Here is a 2,334-nt window from a genome sequence, read left to right on the forward strand (position 1 = left end):
CAGGGGGGTTGGACTAGATGACCTTTAGAGGTCCCCTCCAACCCAAAGTATTCTATGATTCTATATACCCTACCTCTTTCAAGGTACTAATTCATGTTATTTCATGCAGAGATGCTATTTCTGAAATCAAATGTATGAGCATTTGAGAGAGGAAGGAGCCACTTCCAAACCATTTCTCTCCCGTTTCTCACTAACCCATGTTTAAACTTCCTACACGTGCTATTATTAGCAGTCCTTAAGCAGAACATCACACTAAAATTCCGCTGTTCTAAGAGCAGAGTTGGAACCAGCGGATCCATCTGCATCCCATTCTGGCCTTTCCTTTTAGCAAAGGCAACAGAAGACATGTCCCTGGCTCACCTGCCGCCATTCACCATAGCACAACCTCACATTTGTTGTTGGTTTAGTCTCTGTGACAGTGGCCACGGTATATGTTCTTGTTCCTTTGTTACCCTTGCTCTGGAAATAGTAACTTCTAGAGAAGGTGCAGGGAGAGAGCTGGGACCAAGAAAGCCTTAAGCCGCTTCACAAAAAGCCACCAAAGATTCATTCATCAAAGTCCTCAACTTACGCCTGAAAACTATCACACACACAACCACCTCCAGTACCAGCCTTTATCTCCCATCCTCACCATTGCTCTCGTCCTGTGGACCAGTCTAAAGACAAGGCCAGATGCTGTGCACCGAGATCGACCCTGAAGCATGGCTCCAACATGCAGCTCTTCTTCTACTGGAAAGAAAAGCAATGGGTTAAGACTGGGAAGACAGCAAGGTATATAACACTTGTACCGCTTACTCCTACGGCAGGTGTCTTCCAGAGATGGACAAGCATATTAGGGTCCCACACTAAAGAAGAGATGAAACACCCCATAGCAACGTACAATTGCTTAGTACTAGCTGAAGGGCAAACATGTGCATACACAGGATCCCCACCCTTCTGCTACCCATCTCCCACCAAATCGCCCCTAAACTTTGCTTCCTCTCAGTGAGTGATGAAGCACAGAAGTGATGACCTGACTGCTGAATTCCCTCATAGACTAGCTCCCGCTTCCTTCGCTCTGTGGGAATGGCTCCCTTGATTACTCCGTTCTCTCACTGACCGAGAGAAACCCCTCTCCAAAATTCTTCCCTGTTTTTAACAACTTTGCATCTTCTGCTGTGTTTACCAGTTAGTCCACACTTATTCTCAAGTTACAGTTTCCAGAGTTTGCTTCTGCTCCCCTCATGCCTCTCATCTCCCACACTCCGCAGGTGGGTAGAGCCCAGCCAGTCTCTCTGGTGCCATGAACAAATTTGTGGGATTTATGAGAAACATTATCAGAAGACAAAAGAAGAAGTGTTTAAAAAGCTAAGCACACTGAGGAAGCCGTGGAAACCATACAGCTTTCCTACATGTCTCTGAACACTGCTAATAAATCCAGGGATGTATTAAATCTGGGTTAAACACAGCTTCAACAGCAGCAGGTGTTACAGCCACCTACCTCGCTTCCAGTCAGACGGCAAAACTCCACGGCGCCTGTTGAGTTTGCAATGCCAACCATGGGATGTTCTGCAACGGGAACGTGGCACCTAAAAGATCAGGTTAAACGAGTCTTGAATGTCCATCTTTCTTGTATTTAAGGAGGAGAGCAAAGTCATAACTTTTATTCCAGGATGCACAAGGAGAAGGTACTTGACCAAAAAAAATCTCGTGAAGAAAATCTAGGGATCCTCAAGTTCCCACAAACCTGCACCGAGGGGATTATATATAGGAAAAATCTACTATATATTATTATATAAACAAAAGATGTCCACAGTCACTGGCCAGCTGTTCATAAATAAGCAGAAGAGCATAACAGAAATGAGCGCAGCCTTTGCTCACTGGAGCAAACTGGAGAATACTTCCCTCCAAGAAGCCAGGGACGGTTTAGTTAGTAAACATTACTGCTGCTGCCATGCCAACAGCCAAAACAGAACCCCAGAGGGGCAGACCACGCTGCTGTGAGCCCCAAGCCTCGACGGGCCAGCGTTACCATTTGATGTCCAGGATGGCAGCAGTGTCAATTCTCTGGATTTCAGTCAGCGGGATATAAGGCTGATCCTCGTTGTAGTGATACAGGTAGAGGCGCCCAGTCCGGTCACAGGCCCCGTTGCTTCCTCGGGAGTCAGTCTACATCAAAAATTGGAAAGAAAAGAGTAGGCTTAGCAATTATTCTACCTCCCCCAGGCCTCTCCCCACCCGAGATCTTGCCAGGAGCGGCTGGCAGGAGCCGGGCAGAGGGCTCCCACTTTTCAAGTCCCTCCCTTAAGGGATGAAAGCCACCACAGCTCTCTCAGAGCCGGTCACGCTCACCGG

The 2,334-nt window shown here is 47.3% G+C and overlaps 1 protein-coding gene across 1 annotated transcript in view; it reads right to left on the reverse strand.

Annotated features, from left to right (window-relative positions):
- DPH7 (diphthamide biosynthesis 7) overlaps window positions 1-2,334 on the reverse strand; it is a 13,610-nt gene that overhangs the window by 7,381 nt on the left and 3,895 nt on the right. Inside the window, exons 2-4 of the mRNA XM_009326385.1 lie at window positions 2,012-2,148; window positions 1,481-1,568; window positions 632-726 (exon numbers count right to left, since the gene is read on the reverse strand). Coding sequence (XP_009324660.1) covers window positions 632-726; window positions 1,481-1,568; window positions 2,012-2,148 — 320 coding nt within the window. The remainder of the gene's footprint in view (window positions 1-631; window positions 727-1,480; window positions 1,569-2,011; window positions 2,149-2,334) is intronic.

The sequence above is a fragment of the Pygoscelis adeliae genome, unplaced genomic scaffold (assembly GCF_000699105.1).
Source record: "Pygoscelis adeliae isolate BGI_AS28 unplaced genomic scaffold, ASM69910v1 Scaffold436, whole genome shotgun sequence".
Taxonomy (NCBI): Eukaryota; Metazoa; Chordata; class Aves; order Sphenisciformes; family Spheniscidae; genus Pygoscelis; species Pygoscelis adeliae.